At 43.9% G+C, this 20,153-nt stretch overlaps 1 protein-coding gene across 1 annotated transcript in view; it reads right to left on the bottom strand.

Moving 5' to 3' along the window:
* TAOK1 (TAO kinase 1) overlaps positions 1–20,153 on the bottom strand; it is a 137,704-nt gene that overhangs the window by 60,336 nt on the left and 57,215 nt on the right. The window contains exons 3-4 of the mRNA XM_040338555.1: positions 17,235–17,462; positions 5,661–5,732 (exon numbers count right to left, since the gene is read on the bottom strand). Coding sequence (XP_040194489.1) covers positions 5,661–5,732; positions 17,235–17,366 — 204 coding nt within the window. The 5' untranslated portion in view covers positions 17,367–17,462. The remainder of the gene's footprint in view (positions 1–5,660; positions 5,733–17,234; positions 17,463–20,153) is intronic.

Here is a 20,153-nt window from a genome sequence, read left to right as displayed (position 1 = left end):
TTTTGGTAGAGGAATGTTCCATTCTTGCCCGATATAGGATTGTAATTCCTCAACAGTCCCGAGTCATCTTTGCCTTATTTTGTATTTAAAGATAGGATAATATTTTTAGTTGGTAAAAGGTCTGGACTGCAGGCAGGCCATATGAGCACCAGGACTATTCTACTACAAAGCCATGATGTTTTCAAATATTCCCCAAATATCAGTGGACTAGGACTAGAAAATTCCCTTAAGCAGCTGCTGGATAACCTCTGCTCCCTAGCAGGAAGATATGTGGTAAACCTTTGCCTATCTTTACTTCTGAGACACTCTGACTCTCTAATCTGAAAAGCAGCATCTAAAAATTTCAGAATAAAATGTTCCTCAAAACCTAAAATTGCAAAAGACTTTACATATATCACACAGTACATCGCATCAAAATATTCTGGGAATTTGGAGAAATCTCAAGGGCACAAGGGCAAGGCTGAAACAAAATATTGAATGCCTGAGATCTTCTTAATTTCGGGTGCCACTGCATTAAAACAGGAATGATTATGTGATGGACATCACAGCATTGGTTCAAGAACACTTCCAAAAACCTGCGAACACAGTTTGACGTGCCACCCCATGAATGCATGGGTCAATTGCTTGTTTTTTTCTAGGAGTGAGCATTAAGTTTATACCCGATCCTCCGGAACTCCGTGCTCCCCCACGGTCCACCATAAGAGAGGAGGGAGACCTGGCTGGTTATCAGCGCGCAGTACAAAAGCCTGCCTTTTTGCTGGTATGGGGGTGCATTAGTGTGTATAGAATGGGCAGCTTAAAACATCTGGAAAGGCACCATCACTGCTGACAGATATATCTAGATTTTAGAGCAGCATATGCACCCATCTTGATGGCTTCTTCAGGTAAGGCATTGAATATTCCAGTGCAAAATGTATGCATAAAATTACTGTATTCATGTATGACAACAGCATAGCTTCGTAATATAAGAATCGAGGTGCTTAACTAGTCTGCCCACAGTGCAGACCTTTCACCAATTGAAAACTGCTACACTGTCATAAACATGGCCCCTGGCACAACTTTGTAATGTGTTGCTGCCATTAATTTCACAATTACCTTATTTTCTTAAAATGGTACATGTAACTTGAGGGCCCGTGGGACCCAGAAACTTCCCGATGCCTCTTATGTGTAGATCACCCTGTGTCTCTAATAGGGGCACAGGGTGAATGAGAACCCCACTATGGTCTGGGCTAGTCAGATTTAACCACTTCCAGACCTTAGGTGTTTTTCAGATTTGGTGTTTGCAAGACTAAAACTGTTTTTTTTGCTAGAAAATTACTTAAAACCCCCAGACATTATATATATTTTTTTCTAACACCCTAGAGAATAAAATAGTGGTCATTGCAATACTTTTTGTCACACCGTATTTGCGCAGCGGTCTTACAAGCGCACTTTTTTTGGAAAAAAATTCACTTTTTATGTGTGTGTGTGTGTGTGTGTGTGTGTGTGTGTGTGTGTGTGTGTGATGTGATGTGATGTATGTATGTATGTATGTATGTATGTATGTATATATATATATATATATATATATATATATATATATATATATATATATATATATACATACATACACACACACACACACACACACACACAGAGGAATACATGGCCAAGATGCTGTTTATTTCTTTTGATACTGCACATGAGTTTACACAAACTTGGGCAACTCATACAAAGTGTATAGGGAAAAAAAAAAAAACAAAAGAAGAATTGCTGTGCTGTAACCCACACCTAGCTCAATTATCAATATCACAGCATCTATAAAACCAAGATTTCTATACAGTACGGGTCCTAAATGAAGCATTTAACCCCTTTACTTCCAGGGACGCAAGGCATACAGCGACACAGAACAGTTTCCAGCTAGCCAGGTCAGTATGGATTAGGTCGGTTGCATTCCCTCTTCTGCTATAAGCTCATGGTCACTTCAGTGACCATGAACATAGAGCAGAATTGTTCGGCAGACCCTGTTGAACAAAAGAATAGCTGTGATCAGCAGCTGATAAGCCGCTGATCGCAGCTTTTCATCTAAAACTGCTTGGATATGTCCATGGCTGTACACAAACACCTTTGAATCCTGACCTGGGCACAGCAATACACTCCTTCTTGAGGCTGTGCGGCCCTTTGTGGCCATGCAAATGAGGTCTACCACACAATACAATTGTGTGTTGCTGCACACTGTGTTCAAAAGTGAAGTGCAGGGCCAAACAAAAAAGGGTTAAATGAATACACAAACTGGAATACATTGAGGTAAGTGCATAAGCATGGTTGCTGCAGTGTTTCTGGTGTTGAATGAAAAGAACACTTACACTCCCCTACCCCCATCCCTTTAGATGTGCACGGTTCCTCTTTCTTACTGGCCAACCATCAGCAATCCTAGGGGAATACAAATCTAAATGACACACTTCTGCTGGCAACTTCACATAAGAAAAAGTAATCTGCTAGAATGTTTCTTGGACCCAGCACAGCTATTAAAAGGCCAAAAGCAAAGAGTGATTGGAGCCGGGAAGGGCGGCAGGTAAGTTAACCTTTCATGTTGCCCTTGGATGGTCAACCTTAAAAGATTAAAGGAGTTGTAAAGGAAAACAATTTTTTGCCTAAAATTAATGTCTGCAAGGTAGACAGAATAGTGTAATGATTCTGTTAAAAAAACGAGTAAATACCTATTAAATTCCTTCATCTATATCACATCTGGCATTCTAGTTTGTTCTCTCATTCACTTCCTGGTTTGCATCGTTCGTTCATGTAAGAACTAAATTTCCCAGTATGCATTGCGGCACACCCAATAATTCACACCTCCTTGAGGTCTCTAACACGCAGAGAGCGTCCTGCCGCACAGATGTAGTTCCCAGGAGGGGGCGAGCACGTTACTGACCACCGCAGTAAAGTGGTCAGTAAAATCAGACAAGCAGGAAGTGAACAAAGAAGAAATAGAGCAACTTCTGAGCAAAAACGAACAATGAGGAAGTGAAAAGAGGAAAGTCTGCAGGTAAAGGATGCTTATTAAGAAAGAAAAAAAAAAAAAAAATTCCTTTACAACCCCTTTAACTTTACTACCCCAATTAAAATCATCACCATTATTTATTTTTATTCAGCACCAATAACAGAAAACCCACTTTCAAAAGTTTTGGTAGGCAAGCAGTACTGAGAGCATACCGAGATACTGTGCTCGCGACCCACGGCTGGGCATCTTAAAGGGGACGTACCTGTATGTGCTTGTGCCCAGCCGTGCCGTTCTGCCAACGTAAATAGTTGTGCGTCGGTCCTTAAGTGGTTAAACTGAGAAAATTTACAATTTTAATGAAAATACAAAGGTCATTTTGAAAATTAATGGCGGCAACACATTTCTCAAAAAAATTTGGGACAGGGCAACAAAAAGCTGACAGAGTAAATGGTACTAGCAAGGAGGAGATGGAAAATCATTTTGATTTGGGTAGTTGGTAACAGATCAGTAATATGACAGAGTATAAAAAGAGCATATTAGAGAGTCAGAGGGGGAGTTTTACTAAAACCGGAGCACTCAGAATCTGGTCCAGACATGCAGGGAGCCAATCAGCTTCTAACTTCAGATTGTTCAATTAAACCAACAATAAAAGCCGAAAGCCGATTGGGTTCTTCTGTCTTCTCTGGGCCAAAGCTCATTTTAAAATGGTCTACTGCAAAGTGGAAAACTGGTTTAAGGTCAGACGAATCTAAATTTGAACCTTTTAGCAACCATGGGTGCCACATCCTCTGGACCAAAGAGGAGAGGAACCTTCTAGCTTGTTATCAGCACTTAATCCAAAAATCGGCATCTCTGGAATGGGCAGCTTGCACATCTGGAAAGACCTCATCAGTGCTGAAAGATGCATCAAGATTTTAGAGCAGGCAACAATGGGACAACATTCTTCTCCCAAAACTCCAGAAACTGGCCTCCTCAGTTTCCAAATGCTTACAGAGTGCTGTTAAAAGAAGGGATGCTACACCATGGTAAAATATGATCCTGTCACAACTTTGAGATGCGTTGTCACCATCAATTTTAAAATTAACATTTTTTTCCTAAAATGGTAAAGTCTCTCCATTTATTTATATTTGATGTTTTCTTTATTTGAATATGGTTTGATTTGCAAATCATTGCATTGTGTTTTTTTTTTTTTTATGTAGAGCTTACAGTGTCCCAACTTTTCTGGAATGGGGGTTGTACTTGCAGGAACTTTTAACCACTTCCATACCAGGTACTTACGCAGCTTCCCGCCCAAGCCAATTTTCAGCTTTCAGCACTGTCGCACTTTGAATGGCAATTGCGCGGTCATGCTACACTGTACCCAAACAAAATTAGCGTCCTTTTTTCCCCACAAATAGAGCTTTCTTTTGGTGGTATTCGATCACCTCTGCGATTTTTTTTTTTTTGCGCAACAACTAAAAAAAGGCTGAAAATTTGGAAAAAAAAATACGTTTTTATTTTTTTCTGTTAATTTTTTTGTAAATAAGTTTTCTCTTTCAATTACGGGCACTGATATGGCGGCACTAATGGGCACCGATGAGCTGGCACTGATGGACATCGATGAGGTAGTACTGACGGGCACAGATGAGGTGGCACTGATTGGCGGCGCTGGTATGCGACACTGATGGGCACACATAGGCGGCACTGATGGGCACACATAGGCGGCACTGATGGGCACACATAGGCGGCACTGATGGGCACACATAGGCGGCACTGATGGGCACACATGGGCGGCACTGATGGGCACTCATGGGCGGCACTGGGCACTCATAGGCGGCACAGATGGGCACTCATGGGCGGCACTGATGGATACTTATGGGTGGCACAGATGGGCACTGATAGGTGGGCACTGGGCATGGATGGGCACTGTGGGGTGGCACTGGGGTGGCGCTGATGGACACTGGGGTGGCGCTGATGGACACTGGGGTGGCGCTGATGGACACTGGGGTGGCAGCACTGATTTTTGCCAGGTTGCCAGTCAGTGCCCATTTGTGGGCACTGACTGGCATCTTTTTTTTTTTCTTTATGCTTTTTTTTTTTTTTTTTCTGTCATTTTTTTTTTTTTCTTCTGTCATTTTTTTTTTTTGCCCACCCTGGTGCTCCAGGGTGGGCATCCCTGGTGGTCCAGTGTGGCGATCCGAGGGGGGGCTGCGCTGATAAACAATCAGCGCTAACCCCCCCTGTCAGGAGAGCCGCCGATCGGCTATCCTCTCCTCGCGTCTGTCAGACGCGAGTGAGGAAGAGCCATCGGCGGCTCTTCCTGTTTACATCGTGATCAGCCGTGGTTGGACACGGCTGATCACGTGGTAAAGAGTCTCCGCCGGAGGCTCTTTACCGAGATCGGAGATGCAGGGTGTCAGACTGACACCCCGCATCACCGATCGCCGCGATGCGCGCCCCCACGGGCGCGCGCGGCATGAAATCCTGCAGGACGTTCTAGAACGTCCTGTCAGGATTTCATAACCACTTCCCGGACGTAAATCGGCCATAGGCCGGGCGGGAAGTGGTTAAAGTGCTAAAAACAGAAAATGTATTGTATTTGATATGTTTCTCTTTTGTTTTGCCATGGCATACATTTGGCTAGTTAGAACAGTCATTAAAAAAAAAATTCTAAACTGGACACTCTATAAAGGAAGCTTACCTCATTTGACTGCTTGCCACTGTAGGACATTTTCTTGATGGCCACCACTTCATTGGTACGCACATCATGTGCCTAAGAAAAGGGAAAAAAAAAAAAAATGAATCAGAAAACGCAAAAAAAAAAAAAATGATTTTCGGTATATTGTTATTCAAAGGACTTTCCCAGTTTGTTTCTTTTATACATGACAAATGCCTTAAAAGGCTGACGACTCAGAGGTGTAAATTTTAATATGACTGAACTAATTTGCTATAAATAATTGTCCCAAAGCTAAATACCTGATAATTGCAAGTAGATTAATTATCTGTACGGCAATAAACATGGCGAGTGTGGCTTCCTTGTCTCATACAACCCTCCCCCTTCCTCCTGACCTCACTGCAGCCAACCCACTCAGGACCTATTAACATTACATGCGTTTCCATCCCATTTTTTACCATACGGTACTTTAAAATGGGGCCCTTTCCCAAGCAAGCAATGCATTTTGCAGCGTATGGGGTGTGTTGATGTACAGTTGTCCAATAAAGTCACTTAAAAACACAGATAATCGGTGAAGTGCAATTTGAAAACCCTTGGCAATACACATTAAACAAAACAATGCTGCATGCATCTAGTGGGGAAAAACCTCACCATTCAGAATGGGAGGAGAAAAGCAAATTTTTAAGGGAGATGGAAGGGAAATATTAGCACAATGTCCTTTGAAAAAAGCTTTTTAAAAGTTGCTTCCTGTGCTGGTTGTTACTGAAGCAAGCACAGATATAGATATAAATGAGAAATAACAATCATAAAAAAAAATTACATGTATATGTTTTTATTTATCACACACTCTATATCCCCAAAAGTCATGGCCTACCTTTACGCACATGAACTTTAAGGGCATCCCAATCTTAGTCCATAGGGTTCAATATTGAGTTGGCCCACCCTTTGCAGCTATAACGGCTTCTACTCTTCTGGGAAGGCTGTCCACAAGATTTAGGAGTGTGTCTATGGGAGTGTTTGACTATTCTTCGAGAAACGCATTTGTGAGGGTAGGCACCGATGTTGGACAAGAAGGCCTGGCTCGCAGTGTCTGCTCCAATTCATCCCAAAGGTGTTCAGATAGAGGTCTGGACTCTGTGCAGGACAGTAAAGTTCCTCCTCTCCAAACTCGCTCATCCATGTCTTTATGGACCTTGCTTTGTGCAGTGACCCAAATCATTTGGTGGAGGGGAGATAATGGCATGGGGCTTTTTTCAGGGGTTAAGATTGGCCCCTTAGTTCCAGTGAAGGGAGCTCTTAAAGCATCAGCATACCAAGACAATTTTGTGCTTAATTTTGTGCTCCCAACTTTTTGGGGACAGTTTGGGAATGACCCCTTACTGTTCCAACGTGACTGCACCCCAGTGCAAGGTCCGTAAAGACATGGATGAGCGAGTTTGGGGTGGAGGAACTTGACTGGCCTTCACAGAGTCCTGACCTCAATCTGATAGAACACATTTGGGATGACTTGGAGCAGAGACTGGAAGCCAGGCCTTCTTGTCCACATCAGTGCCTGACCTCACAAATGCATTTCTGGAAGAATGGTCAAACATCCCCATAGACACTCCTAAACCTTGTAGACAGCCTTCCCAAAAGGGTTGAAGTTGTTATAGCTGCAAAGAGTGGGCCAACTCAATATTGAACCCTACGGACCAAGACTGGGATGCCATTAAAGCGTACATGTGTGTGTGTGTGTAAAGGCAGGCGTGCCAAAACTTTTTAGTATAGTATAAATATATATAGGTGTGTATACACACACACACACACACACACACACACACACACACTTTAATCCGACGCAGAATCGCCATAGTAAAAAACGATCCCGGGGTTAAGTGAGCTAGTTGCTATCATAACACCTGTATTCAATGTAAAAGTAATGACGTATTGTTACTATGGGTTGGTTGGGCAAGTGGTTTTTCACTGGTACTAATGTAGACTGCCATGCCACTTTAAATTAAAGATTTTGATGTCCGACTAGAAGGTACCCCAATAATTTACATAGCTAGTGTAAACACCTAAAGCCCACAACTTGATTTTAAGTGTAAATAAGACCTTGGCCTGAAATTCTATTTTTACAAATATTTAAAGAACCAAGACTGGTTTGAGGTTTCTTATAGTCAACACATTATTACAATTTCGAATAAGTAAAATTTGTTTGCTGTAGGCAACAATACTACTACTTCCATACTTATGCCTAGGTTTCCACTACTGCGACCAGAAAGCTGTGATTTTTATGTGACTTGAAGCAATGCCTGTGTATTCTTGAGGTCTATGGACCTCAAGTCACATCAAAGTGGTACCAAAGTAGCGTAGGGTCTACCTTGAAGTCGCACAGATATGAACGGTACTCATTGGAAATCATGGGGTACGATTTCCATGCAACTTTGTAGTCCCAAGTCGCACTACTGGAAATGTAGCCAAATACTTCAGGGACAATAATTTTTCTTACAAATATCAAGTGAGTGGAAAAAAAGAGATTTTTAATACAGCTTACCTGTAAAATCTTTTTCTTGGAGTACATCACGGGACACAGAGCGGCATTCATTACTATATGGGTTATATGGAGTACCTTCAGGTGTAGACACTGGCAATCTCAAACAGGAAATGCCCCTCCCTATATAACCCCCTCCCATAGGAGGAGTACCTCAGTTTTGTAGCAAGCAGTATGCCTCCCAAAATGGTCCTCAAAAAAGAGGGGTGGGAGCTCTGTGTCCCGTGATGTACTCCAAGAAAAAGATTTTACAGGTAAGCTGTATTAAAAATCTCTTTTTCTTTATCGTACATCACGGGACACAGAGCGGCATTCATTACTATATGGGATGTCCCAAAGCAATGCTTACAATGAGGGGAGGGAGAACATCTCCAAGACAAAAGGATTTAATTTAGAGATATACTCAAATTATAATAAATCCAACTTAGTTGAGAAAAATAAAATTTTTAAATTTAACTCGAACAAGAGGAGCCCCCGGAATCCGAGGGTCTCAAACTGCAGCCTGCAGCACTGCCTGCCCGAAGGCAGTATCAGTATTCCTTCTTACGTCCAACTTGTAGAATTTTGTAAACGTGTGGACAGAAGACCAGGTTGCCGCCTTGCAAACTTGAGCCATAGAGATCTGGTGGTGTGCTGCCCAGGAGGCGCCCATGGCTCTAGTAGAATGAGCCTTTAATGATACTGGAGGAGGCAACCCTTTCAAGCCGTAGGCCTGAGTGATTAATTGCTTAATCCACCTAGAAATGGTGGACTTTGCAGCTGCCTGCCCCTTCTTGGGCCCATCCGGTAGAATGAACAGCACATCTGTCTTCCAGATCTTCTTTGTAGCTTTAAGATAGGCCTTCATGGCCCTGACAATATCCAAGGTATGCAGCAACCCTTCCTTTCTGGAAGTAGGTTTAGGGAAGAAGGATGGTAATACCAAATCCTGGTTCAAATGAAAACTGGATATGACCTTCGGAAGGAAGGAAGGATGAGGGCGGAGAACGACCCTGTCCTTATGAAAAACAAGATATGGTTCCTTACAGGATAAGGCTGCCAGCTCCGAAACTCTTCTTGCGGAAACTATGGCAACCAAAAATACTAACTTCCTTGTCAGTAGAACCAAAGGAATATCAGCCAACGGCTCAAACGGTTGTTTCTGTAAACTTGACAGAACAAGATTTAAATCCCACGGACAAAGCGGGGATTTAACTGGAGGTCTAATACGTAAGACCCCTTGAAGGAAGGTCTTAACCAGCGAGTGGGTGGCCAGCGGCCGCTGAAACCACACTGACAGAGCAGAAATCTGTCCTTTGATTGTGCTTAATGCCAATCCTTTATCCACTCCTAGCTGGAGAAAACTTAATACTCTATCGATGGTAAATTTGCGAGAAAGCCATCGCTTGGACTCACACCAGCCTACATAGGCCTTCCAGACCCTGTAATAAATCACCCTAGAGACCGGTTTCCTGGCTCTGATTAGGGTAGAGATTACTTTCTGAGACAGACCTCTACCCCTGAGAATCAGGGATTCAGCTTCCAGGCCGTCAAATTTAGATGCCGTAAGGCAGGGTGGAGGATCGGACCTTGCGATAGCAGGTCTGGCCGTAGAGGAAGAGTCCAAGGGTCTCCCACTACCATCCTTAAGATTAGTGAGTACCATGCCCTTCTGGGCCATGCTGGAGCTACCAGGATGACTGGTATGTGCTCCACCCGGATCCTGCGCAGCAGGCGGGGTAGTAACTGGAGCGGGGGAAACGCATAAAGAAGTTTGAACTGATGCCAAGGGCAAACCAACGCATCGGTTCCGCAGGCCATCGGATCCCTTGAGCGGGACATGAACCTGTCTAGTTTCTTGTTGAGTCTCGATGCCATGATATCCACGTCCGGCACTCCCCATCTTTGGCAGAGTGCTTGAAAGACTAGTGGATGCAGAGACCATTCCCCCGGCCATAGAGTCTGGCGGCTTAAGAAGTCCGCCTGAAAGTTGTCCACTCCTGGAATGAATATTGCCGATATGCAGGGCACATGAGCCTCTGCCCATAGAAGAATCAAGCTCACCTCTCTCTGAGCGGCTTGACTCCTGGTTCCCCCTTGGTGATTTATGTATGCCACGGCCGTGGCATTGTCTGATTGAATTCTCACCGGGAACCCCTGCAATTTTGACGTCCAAGCCCTGAGGGCTAGTCGAGCAGCTCTGAGCTCCAAGATGTTGATGGGCAACTGCTTCTCTGGCTTTGCCCAAGTACCTTGGCGAGTGCAACCATCCAAAATTGCTCCCCAGCCCGTCAGGCTGGCGTCTGTGGTCACTATCTTCCAAGCCACTGGGCTGAAAGACCTCCCCTTCAGTAGATTCTGAGGGTCTAACCACCAACACAGACTTTGTCGGACTCTTGATGAGAGCGGCAACGGGATATCCAAGGCCTGTGGCCTTCTGCTCCATGCTGACAGGATGGCTGCCTGTAGGATGCGAGTGTGGCTCTGGGCGTATGGTACCGCCTCGAATGTGGCCACCATCTTGCCTAGTAACCTCATACATAGGCGAATAGTCGGTTCTTTCTTGCTTAGAACCAGTAGGATTAATTCCTTGATGGCTTTTACCTTCCTTAGAGGTAGGAACACTCCTTGTTGTTCTGTGTCTAATCTCATGCCGAGATATTCCAACTGCTTTGTGGGCTGGAAAGCTGACTTTTCTCGATTTAGGACCCAGCCGAACCTCTCGAGGTATTGGACCGTGAGGGCCACTGCTCGCTCCAAGCCGGGAGACGAGTGATCTATGACTAGGAGGTCGTCCAGGTATGGTAGGATCGTGACCCCTTGGATCCTTAGTTTGGCTAGGATTGGGGCTAGGACCTTCGTGAACACCCGGGGGGCCGTAGCCAACCCGAAGGGAAGCGCCACGAATTGGAAGTGACGCGAAGCCACCATGAAGCGTAGATATCTTTGATGTGGCTGATAAATTGGAACATGAAGGTAGGCATCCTTTATGTCTATGGACGCCATGAAGTCGTCCTTCTGGAGTGTGGCAGCTGCTGACCGCACGGATTCCATCCGAAATGAGCGGATCTTTAGATATGCATTTACCATCTTTAGGTCCAAAATTGGCCTGACATCTCCATTGGATTTTGGGATGATGAATAGGTTGGAGTAGAAACCCAGCCCCTGTTCCAGGACTGGTACCTCTACTATTACTTCCTGGGAAAGTAGATGATCTAATGCCGATCTTAATGCGGCTCCCTTTTCCGGATCGTTTGGAATCCTCGACTTCTGGAAATGAGGAGGAGGAAACCTTAGGAAATCTAATTTGTAGCCTGTGGCCACGGAAGACCGTACCCACTCGTCGGGAATGCTGGCTTCCCAAATCTCTGAAAAGAGTCGCAGCCTTCCCCCCACCTTCGTGGGTGGGGGCGCCCCTTCATAAGGTTGGCTTGGGGGCTGGTTTTGCTGGTTTGCGAAACCACTGCCTTTTGCCTCTAACAGCCTGTCCTTGTGATCTGCTGTTGAAGCCGAAGTTTGCTTTTGCAGGAGGCCGTCGATACTGCTTGGCATTAGAGGGCCCCTGCCCAGGGGAATACTGTCGTTTAAACGCAGGTCCCTGAACCTTCTTCTTAGTTGGCAAGAGAGTACTCTTGCCGTTTGAAATGGTCTGAATGTATTTATCTAGGTCTTCTCCGAAGAGTCGTCCTCCATGGAAGGGGAACCCTACCAGGAGCTTCTTGCATGGGGGCTCAGCCTCCCAGCTTTTTAACCATAAGAGTCTTCTCATATGGATAAGGGATAACGATAAACGTGACGCTTGCTGGATAGAATCCTTGATTGCGTCTACCGTAAAACATATGGCCTTAGGGACATCCGAAAATTTTTCTGCCTGCTGGGCCGGAATAAGTTTAAGCATCTGCTTAAATTGATCCGATAATGCTTGAGCGACCCCAATCGCAGCCACAGCTGGCTGTACTACTGCCCCTGCAGTAGTGAAGGAGTTCTTAAGTAGTGCTTCCAAGCGCTTATCAACTGGATCCTTGAACACCTGTATGTTTTCTACAGGGCATGTTAACGATCTGTTAACACATGAGATGGCTGCGTCCACTGCAGGAGTAGCCCATCTTTTGGAAAATTTTTCTTCCATAGGATATAGGACAGAGAACCTTTTAGGTGGTAAGAAGATCTTATCTGGCTTGTTCCAATCTTGGAACAAAATTCCCTCTAATAGAGGATGGATCGGAAACACAGCATTGCTTTGAGGCGCCCTCAGTGAGCCCAAAGCTGAAACCGTCGATACCTGGAGATCTGGTACTGGCAAGTTGAATGCCCTATGGACCAAGTCCTATGAATCCACCAGCTCTCCCTCAGGGAGACTGCCCCAGACTCCTGTATCCGGGTCTTCGATCCCTGAACCTACTTGGTCCTTGTCCAAGAGGTCGTCCAATTCCCCTGAGGAAAGGACCTCCTCTTCTGAGGGTCCGCGCTCGGGCGACGGAGGTCTATTCCGCTTACTGCCCCGCATAGCTGCGGCTATCATTTTTCCCATGCTTTTCTGCATCTCTTTTAAAGAGGTGAGTAATACCTCCTCCGTGACCATCTTAGGGTTGGACTGACCCGCGTCAGCTCCAGCCCCAGATCCCGATGGCCCCAAGGCTCCCTGTAGGGAAAACAGCGGCATACCATGGTACAATACCGAGGTACACCTGCTACCTATTGGTATTTGGAACTATAAAAGTTAATTGTCCAAACACCTGTTTGGGGGATAAAAAAATGCTTCCTCTCCCCTAGATGACTTTTTTTTTTTTTTTTTTTTTTTTCGTTTTTTGTTTCAAATCCAGGAAAGAAAAAAACATTCTGTCCCCCTGAGTAGTATTGCAAAGAAAAACTATGAGATGGAAAAGAAACAGCCTATTTCTAGGCTTGAAAAAACAGTCCTCTGAAGACTGCAATATCCTTTCTGGCCACTGTGTGTCCTCGGCGCCCCGTGCTGCCGCTCTGGTCTTTCTCCTCAGTTCCAAAGTATTGAATGGAACAAACAAACAAGGAAGGGCCGCCCCTTCCTTTAAGCCACTGACCCGCCCTTCCCCCCCAGCCATCTCAAACAGGAAATGCCCCTCCCGACAGGGGGAGGGGGGGGGATTTTTGGGAGGAAGGGACCTCTCTGTTCCAGCAAACTGCAGCCTGCAGCCTGGAACCATGAGGAGGTCAGCGTTTTGCCTGCTTGCAGGCTCTGAGGAGGAAGACTGAATGGAGCATCGCCTGGAGGCCTGCAGGTAAGCAAAGCTCTCTGACACACACATATATTTTTATATAACACAGGCCCCACTCAATGCTTTTCCAACACTACAAGGGAGGTCACATCTTATGGGGAATAATACATAGAGAGCCATCCTATCTTTATGATATGTGACTAGTTTGCCAGATGCAGTGCATAACTTTAGGCATGTCCCCTGTGACCCCCCAGAAAAAAACCTGCTAAGAACCAAGTTCCGCAAGTTTTCCCCTCACTTACCTGCTCCATGCCGCAGGACTTTGCCAAGCAAGAGGCCCAATCTTCCCCCATCTCCGTGGGGATGTCTAGACCTTCAGGCCCTGGGTTCCTATGAAGGATCCACTGTCCTGGGCCCATATAGCACCCTGGCAACAGAAAACTTTAGGTACGCAAAGGTTTCTAAGTTCTGGGCCCAGGGTCCAGCTCTCTAAAAAGAAAAGCATTATGGGCTATACCCCAAGGGTTTGGGGTCCGGTTACTGACCACTTTAGCGCTGAGGCTTTTTTGGACAGAACCGGTAGCTCACCTAATCCCAAGGATGCGGAGGCAAGCTAAACCATGACTAACACCTAAGACACTGGCGTAAAAACTGAGGTACTCCTCCTATGGGAGGGGGTTATATAGGGAGGGGCATTTCCTGTTTGAGATTGCCAGTGTCTACACCTGAAGGTACTCCATATAACCCATATAGTAATGAATGCCGCTCTGTGTCCCGTGATGTACGATAAAGAAAAGAATTTGACAAGAAAAACCGTATTATGTATTATAAGACTGCAACTGTTCTTTGCTCAAACACCGAATGAAAATGGGGTTTTTGTTGTTGAGAAGTAGTTGAAGCTTTAAGTATACTCTGAACAGCAGTTATTCCCACCCATGTCATGTTGGACAATTATTCACCCTGAACAAAGTAACGGGGAATGACTCATTGCCTGTACAGGCCACACTAGTGTGTAGCCAAATGTTTCCTTTATGACAAGCATCAAATGTTTCCTCTATGACAAGCGTTTGCAGGAAGCGTGCTCTCTGGTGAGCACCAATCATCTGTCTCACTGTAGTTTTCATGTAGTTACACTTAAAATAGCTAGCTGAATTCTAATTATTCTTGTACATTAAAATACTGTATTTATTGGCGTATAACACTAACTTTTTTACCCTGAAAATAGAGGGTAAACTGTGCCTGCGTGTTATACGCAGGGGGCTGTGTAAAGTTTTTTTCCTGAAACTTCCCTCTTAAAGTTAGGGTGCGTGTTATACGCCTGTGCGTGTTAAACGCCTATAAATACGGTATGTGGAAGATTAGGCTAAAATAGAGCCAAATCCAAACAGCATTTTGTGAAGATAAAATAACAGGCCAGATAACCATTACTTGATGTAAAATATACACACAGTACATCAGAGATCCGGGTGGGCCATTGTTGATTTCACCCAACAACGTGATATTTAATTTATAATCAATTTTATTTGTAACCAGGCCCAATCCACAGAAAAAACGTATTTGGAAAATCAGCTGCTCTTGAGAGAACAATTTTCAAAGATGTCACATTAAAGTGATATTATACCCTAACACAGGGGTGCCCAACCTTTTAAAGCGCGAGGGCCACTTAACCGACTTGGGAACTGGTCAAGGGCCACAATCAGCGGAGGGGGCAGATGGCAGGTCCATGTCCACTCTGCATATGCAAAGCGGACACGGACACAGCCGGATCGGATTGGAGGTAGGATACAAGTCGGTTTACATCTGCCACTACTTGGAGGTGAATGGAAGGTCCAATTGGGTCGTACTGACCGTGTGAAAGGGGCCCATGGCTGCTTCCACACTGATGCACTGCGGTTTACCCGCAACCTTTGGCTTTTCTGCACTTTGCAATAGACTATTATATTCTGCAGGTTTGGTGCACTTTCAGAAAGCTCAAACTTGTAGGTAATAACAGAAGTCTATGGCTCAGTGCAGGTAATCAGCAGGTGCGCTGCTCTGCGGATTAGTTTGAAAGCAGCACAGTAACCACTGCAGATATGCACATATATACACTGATTTTAGTAATAAACTGACCTTTAATAACAGTATTCTATTTCATTCCAGAGCAGGAGGTCGTGGGCCACATCAGAGGGCTCCACGGGCCACATGTGGCCCCCGGGCCACTGATTGGGCACCCCTGCCCTAACATTTATGCAGCTTAAAGTGGTTGTAAACTCTCACATGTACCCAGTGAAGTGACTGGCCTCAGGTGATACTATCATTACAATTATTTTTACACTGTTCTGGCCCGCATGGGACAAAGTGCTTCCTAGTGTAAATAAGTTTGATCGGCCTCCCTTCTCCTCTGCTGGAAAAATCAGACAACTGGAAAGGAGACAGACAGGTCCTAACTGTAGCTTGTCTTGGCTATGACACTTTCCAGAGACGGGAGGACTACAGGGGGAGATGAGCATGACGCACCCCCTCTAGAATCAATGTACAGTATTGTATGTGCCATACCTGTGGAATTAACATAAAAACTATAGTAGGCATTGCTATTTGAGTGATTGACACTGGATACCAGGTCCCGTTCCGAATGGCCGCCATGCAACTTTTTGAACATAGGGCTGCCAGCTCGACACAGGCACCATTCAAAAAAGCCCTTTACATTTTCTCAATTAACGCAAAGCATTTGCCAGTTAGAGAAGGTGTAGACTGACATCGCCCCCCCTGCTTATCCAGTCAGGGAACACTTAGCATTAATTGAGATAAAGCAAAGTTACCCTGAATGTTGGACGTGAGCAAGCAACCTTCTGTGTTTATATTGCAGCAGGACCACCACACAGCACAGGACCTGGAAGCTAGAGGAGATCGCTATAGTAGCAGTTCCTACTACGGTGATTTCCAGCTTCCATAGGGAAAACACACACACTGTAGTTATTGGTAGTATACTCAAGAGGGGATACATGTATATTTGCTGCATATTGCAGCTGAATAGTGGTAGGAGGGGTGGGAGGAGAGCCTACCTTATGCCGACAGGCAGGGAGGGACTCAAAGCAGAGCCTCGGGATGACAGAGGCACATAACCCGACCATGGTACCATGGCTCAGCAGCCATGATTAGCACCATGCTATAGATCATGCCTTAAAAGAACAGGATTTTTATTTTTTAGGGTTCAACCACTTTAAAAACTGGGAGCATTTACCAGTCAGTCGAGAGTTAAAGATTGGTGGCTCAATGAAATATTGCTACAGCAGCTTAATTTATAAATTGGTAGTGGTAGGGCTACTAAGGCCCCTTTCACATGTCCGTTCCGCCTGTCCGTTCATTACAAGTCCGTTAACGGATGGAGCATCCGCGTCCGTCGGGATCCGGTTTTCGGACGGAAAAAAAACCCTATTTTTCTTCCGTCCGGCAGGAACGGAACTGATGCAGACGGACAGACTGAAAGGACCCTAACTGGCCAAGCTCTGACAATGTATCAGTTTCCATGCCCCTATATGACATGCTAAATACTCCAAAGAGAATGAAGCCCTGTCTTTCTTAGCACAGCCAAGCTACATAGCTAAAAGAACACTTTATATATCTGACTTCATTAATCTACAGCATACAGATTAAGAAAATAATAAATACACAAGGATTGCATAAAGTATTAGGTGGATGCTTTCATAAATATCCATGCCACTTGTGTATTCTAGGTCTGTATTTTGTGTACAAATATATCATTATGCCACATGACTATATGTGATGGATACAAAGCAGTTGGGAAAGCAAGTGAATAATCAGCATCTCAAGGAAAAATTGTCAGAAGGCACCAGAGGTTTCCATCTGGGTACTTTTATTTTAATAAATAATAAAATAAAATAAAAGACTTACGAAATAAACTGCTCCGAAACTCCCATGACCAATTTCTCGGAGGTCGCTGAAAAGCTTTTCCGGGTCATCCCTAAAGAAGAGCTCTGCTATATCTGGGTCCTTTAAGCTTCCAGCTCGACTTGTTGACGGCATCCTGCTTGAGCAGTCTGCCGTCTAACTATCTAGGATTACACAGCTGCCTCTTCTCTTGGTTCATCTGTGTGAATGTGTCCTCTTCAGCATGGGAAACTGGGGAAAAACATGTATACAAAATTTTAATAATGGAAAGCAAGGAAACTTAAAATTACTTTTTTTCCTGTAACAAAAAAAAAAAAAAAAAAAAAAATTATCGTGCTCAGTAATTTACATAAACCTTGATTAAACACATGATACCTACATTGTACACTGTTGCCAAGCTTACAATATATAAAAGAAACATGTTGATCTGGTTAGGAGACGTCATACACCATTTTTTTTACCAGAGATGGCCATAGCCTATAACTTCATCAAGGTATTCTGAGAACTACTATCCCTGCAACATTTTGTTTATGGTTTAGCCTGTCCATTAAGGCCTCAGTAACACAAACGCCACATTTAGAGGCATTTTTCATTTTTGCCTCTGATGATTTTTTACGCTGCATTATTCTGTCATCTCTTGGGGGGAAAAAAAATCCAGCATAAATAGAAGTATTTTATTGCTCCAGTGTGCACGCAGCCCAACTATCAGGACCCAGATGTGGCCAAAACAATGTCTTTTCCATTTCAGCAATGTTATTATTTTGTCACGGTTTAACACTTTTACCTTAATGCATGCTCTCCATTAAGGTGAAATCCCCCCATGGGTGCATTTTTAAGAGGCTTGGCTATGGGGGCACTCAGCAGGGAGGAGGGAGCAAGGACCGCCAGCGGGGGAACCGAAAAAGAAGAGGATCGGATCGGGGCTGTTGTGGGCAATACCATTGCACAGAGAAGGCAAGTATAAAATGTCTGTTATTTTCTTTTTTAATTACAACCTTTAGAATGACTTTAAGCATAATGAATTGAGCTTTCAAAAGATAAAAAACACACCTATGTACATGCTATACATGTGCATTACCTACACAAGAAAGCCTTCCACTACATTGTATCATTTTTGTAGTACATAAAATGGCTACAAACCCATTTATTATTTTTTTTCAGATTTACAATTCCTTTAGGTAGATTCACCATAAAATGTGTGTCTCAGTGACACCAAGACATGAAATGTGGGGAAAAAAGTATGTGAGGAATAGGAAGGCATGACGATAATAAAAACCCGACCGAGACTCTAGCTCTTCTCCACTGTAATAAACAATCAGTTCTTCTTGCCGTTTGTGTGCACAGTAGGAAGGTTTGCCATTGATTCCTGTCCCTCTGACTGCCTCTTACCAGAAGAGAAATCTCTGTCATGGGGACACAGACAAACACAATAAATAAAACGGATGTTCCAAACCTTTCCCCTGCAATCTAAAACAAAAAGGAAAGTTTTTGCTGGAGCTGCACTTTAAAGCTGAACTCTCTGGGAAAATTAAAAACCATTATGGGGGAGCCGCACTACAAGGGTTAAATCCTCATTTTTGTCTAGGGCTCCATCAGAAAGCAATTTTATTTGCCTTCTTATCCCTCACTCGTGCAGAGTATACCTCATTTTTGTGTGAATGATGCTTCTTCGATAGTAGGCAATCTGATATCATTATATAAAATTTTAGGACCAGCAGTTTTGCATGGTCAGTGAAGATGCTAAGGGCCCACCACCGATGTCTGAGGAAAGAACAGCACAGACAGGGGGAGCGAGAAATAGGGTAGGTAAAAATGCTTTATAATGGTGGTACTTGCCTACAAGGGGGAATTTAGCTTTAATGGTTGCATCAAGGCATCTACATGTATTGAATATGCAGAAAGTGTTTTTTTTTTTTTTTTGCTAGTTTTTATCTACAAACAGACTGATTTTGATAGTTAACTGTCAGGTATAGAAGAAAGATCCATTTTAAAAGAGGAAATCAAGTCCCTGTAATGCTGCCCTCCCAGCACTGCCACCTTTGAAAATCAATGGTATGCGCAGATGCACCAAAGGGCTAAGACCTGCAATAAATCCGCATACACGTCAAATTTTTGCACACACATCCTGAAATCAGGGACAACCATGCATGTGGCGTCTTCACACATGCACCAGGACCCTCTCTACCAGATCCAGGAGCCCTGAAGCACATGTGCGTATGTGTAGAATTCAGAGGCACATATGTGTCCTCAGACGTTACGAACATCATTCTCACCTAGACGGATAAAAAATAATAATAATAATAATAATCTTCAACTAATTGTAGCAGAGGGGAAAAGCCAGGTGAAAATAACTTGTTTTATTAGGTGAAGGTCTAATTTAAAGGACAAAAAGCAGATAAAGAAAAATACCTTTACATTAAAAAAGGAAAGAAAAAAAAATAATAATGGATGGATGGATAGATAAATCCCAAACACAAAAACTCACAGGAAGCCGAGGGGGACACTCAAGGCTAATGAAAGAAATTTATTTGGATGAACTGTGAGGCTGATGTCATGCTGTTCCATCTTTGGAGTTTTTACAAAAAGAACATTGTTGAAATGTAATCTAAAATCCCACAATGCATCACATCCTACATCTGTGAATCAAAATGAGTGTGTGTATAAAATATTAACCCACAGAGACAAGTATACGAACAGTAAAGACAAATAGTCCAACAAAGTCACAGGTGTGTCCACATTGAGAGTAATGGGGTCTGTGTTCCCTAATGGACTTAAAATAAACTCAGATTAGTTAATTCAAAAGTGGAGAGTGAAAGGAACCCAAGGTAGGAGGACCTATCCACTAATAAACGGTTAGTAACAGATACGGCCTTACAAGGAAGAAAGGAGAAAACTTGCACATAGAACCCCCACATAATTAAA

The sequence above is a fragment of the Rana temporaria genome, chromosome 2 (genome assembly GCF_905171775.1).
Source record: "Rana temporaria chromosome 2, aRanTem1.1, whole genome shotgun sequence".
Taxonomy (NCBI): domain Eukaryota; kingdom Metazoa; phylum Chordata; class Amphibia; order Anura; family Ranidae; genus Rana; species Rana temporaria.
Note: the sequence above shows the minus strand (reverse complement) of the source record. Positions and strands in the feature narration are given on the sequence as shown.